Here is a 2,211-nt window from a genome sequence, read left to right as displayed (position 1 = left end):
GCATCTTGCCACCTTTTCCTCTTGTCCTGACACTTGTTCCCTGGGAGCAGAGCCCGACCCCCCCCTGGCTCCAGGCTCCTGTCAGGAGCTGTGCAGAGCCAGAAGGTCTCCCCTGAGCCTCCTTTGCTCCAGGCTCAGCACCCCCAGCTCCCTCAGCTGCTCCTCACTAGACCTGGGCTCTAGACCCTTCCCCAGCTTCTTCAGAGAAGCTTCCCTTCTATGGCCACACTCCAGCCCCTCAAGGTCCTTCTGGGAGTGAAGGATCCAAAACTGAACCCAGGATTCAAGCTGCAGCCTCCCCAGTGCCCCACCCAGGGGGACAATCCCTGCCCTAGTCCTGCTGGCCACACCAGTGCTGATCCAGGCCAGGATTCCTCTCTGCCCACCCTGCAGGCTGCTCAGATTGCCTGACAGGAGTAACATCCACAATGGAAAAGCACCAACCAAACTCAGCTATCATCCTGTGACCCTACACACCCTAACCTATAAATCCCAGCCCCAAGCAAGGCCCCTGGAGCTCCCCAGGACCAGCTCTGGGTGGATCTTCCAGGGGTACAGAGGATTATCCACTGGCAAGTGTTGGAGAGAGGTCAATAACTCACCAGAATTTACCATGAGTGCAGCAAGAATGTGTTGGTAACTACAGACTGCAGGTGCAGGAGGAAAGTCCTGGCTGTGGGGTGACATCTCCATCTGTGCATGTGGGTGGTTTGACCTTTGTGTTTGTGTAGAAACACCTTTGAGCACATGACCTGACCTGTGTGGCTGCCTGGGCGTGTTGCTGTGTGTGGTCTGATCTCAGGAATGGTCCTGTGTGTCCTGTGTGGGTCTTGCTGTGGGGAAGCTTTAACCCTGCTGAGCATGGGGAGTGTTGTCACACCCCCCTGAGAGCTGGCTCACCCCCCTGTTCTCCAGAAATCACCCTCACTGCTCCCTCGTGTGCTCCTGCCACCCAGTAATTACTAAGGTGAACCTCAATCAAATCAGACCTCAATAAACCAACGTTAAACTGGTAAATTCCATTAAATTCACTCAGCTCTGTCAGATAATGATTCTAGCTCAATAAAACACATTGCTGCTTTTCTGTCCCATGTGGGGTGTGTTCCACTCATTCCAGAGCAAGCAGGATCCCAAAGCAGGATTCCACAGCAGGGGAGTTAAGTGGTTTCCAACACCCCTCCATGACAATCCCCAACAGGAACCAAACCCACCCAACAACGACCCAACAGTTCAGGCAAGGCTCTCAGCTTTTCTACTTTCAACCACAATAACATTAACCCAAAGTTAAGCAGAGACTTTAGAAAGTGTCACACGAGGAGAAAACAAAAAAGGTGGTTAGATGTTCTCACCACTGCTGATGTTGATGTTTCCAGCCTCAATTGCAGCTTTCATCCCTTCCTTCCCCAGCAGCCCCGACTCCCCTTTTGCCAGACGTTCCCTCTCCTTCTCCTCCAGGCTGCCATAGAAGATGGGGGCTCTCTTGGCTGCAGGGGCATCCCCCTCCTCAGCAGGTTTGCTCTTGGTGGCCTGGAGGAGAGAGGAAGGTTAAAAATGAGAGCAGACAGGCTGTGGCAGGCAGGGCAGGATCTGACACGGGGATGTGAAGTGGCAGTTCTGGGCAACCAGGCTGTGCCACAGGGGCAGAGATCAACTGTCAACTGCCATGATAAATAATCCACTGAAATCAATCTTCATTGCTTTCTGATTCTTTACTAGACCTCATTTTTTCAAGGCTCTGTTATTTTAATTTTTTGAGATTTTCCTAATCTTGCTGAAGAAGCCCCAAAACAATCAGAGGATGATTTGGGTTGGGAGGGAACTTAAAGATCACCTTGTCCACACCCCCCTGCCCGGGCGTTGACATCGTCATCCTGACGGCACTGCCCAGAGCCATGTCCAGCCTCACCTGGGATGGTTCCAGGGATGGGGCACCCACAGCTTCTCTGGGCAACGTGGGCCAGGGGCTCACCACCCTCACAGGGAAGAATTTCTTCCTTATATCTAATCTAAATCTACTCTTTCAGTGTGAAACTGTTACACCTTCTCCTATCACAACACTCCCTGATAATGATCTGTCCCCCTCTTTCACCCCCAGTGCTGGGGCATCCACAGCCTCCCTGGGCAATCTGGGCCAGTTTCTCAGCACCCTCAGTGAAAAACATCTTAATTTCTAGTCTACATCTGCCCTCTTTTAGTTTAAACCCATTCCCC

At 52.2% G+C, this 2,211-nt stretch overlaps 1 protein-coding gene across 1 annotated transcript in view; it reads right to left on the bottom strand.

Moving 5' to 3' along the window:
• PRPF4 (pre-mRNA processing factor 4) overlaps positions 1-1,870 on the bottom strand; it is a 9,608-nt gene extending 7,738 nt beyond the window's left edge. Inside the window, exons 1-2 of the mRNA XM_008938358.1 lie at positions 1,832-1,870; positions 1,350-1,527 (exon numbers count right to left, since the gene is read on the bottom strand). Of these exons, the coding sequence (XP_008936606.1) occupies positions 1,350-1,527; positions 1,832-1,870 (217 nt within the window). The remainder of the gene's footprint in view (positions 1-1,349; positions 1,528-1,831) is intronic.
• Between the last annotated feature and the right edge of the window lie 341 nt (positions 1,871-2,211).

Source organism: Merops nubicus, unplaced genomic scaffold (genome assembly GCF_000691845.1).
Source record: "Merops nubicus isolate BGI_N331 unplaced genomic scaffold, ASM69184v1 scaffold15754, whole genome shotgun sequence".
NCBI classification, from domain to species: Eukaryota; Metazoa; Chordata; class Aves; order Coraciiformes; family Meropidae; genus Merops; species Merops nubicus.
Note: the sequence above shows the minus strand (reverse complement) of the source record. Positions and strands in the feature narration are given on the sequence as shown.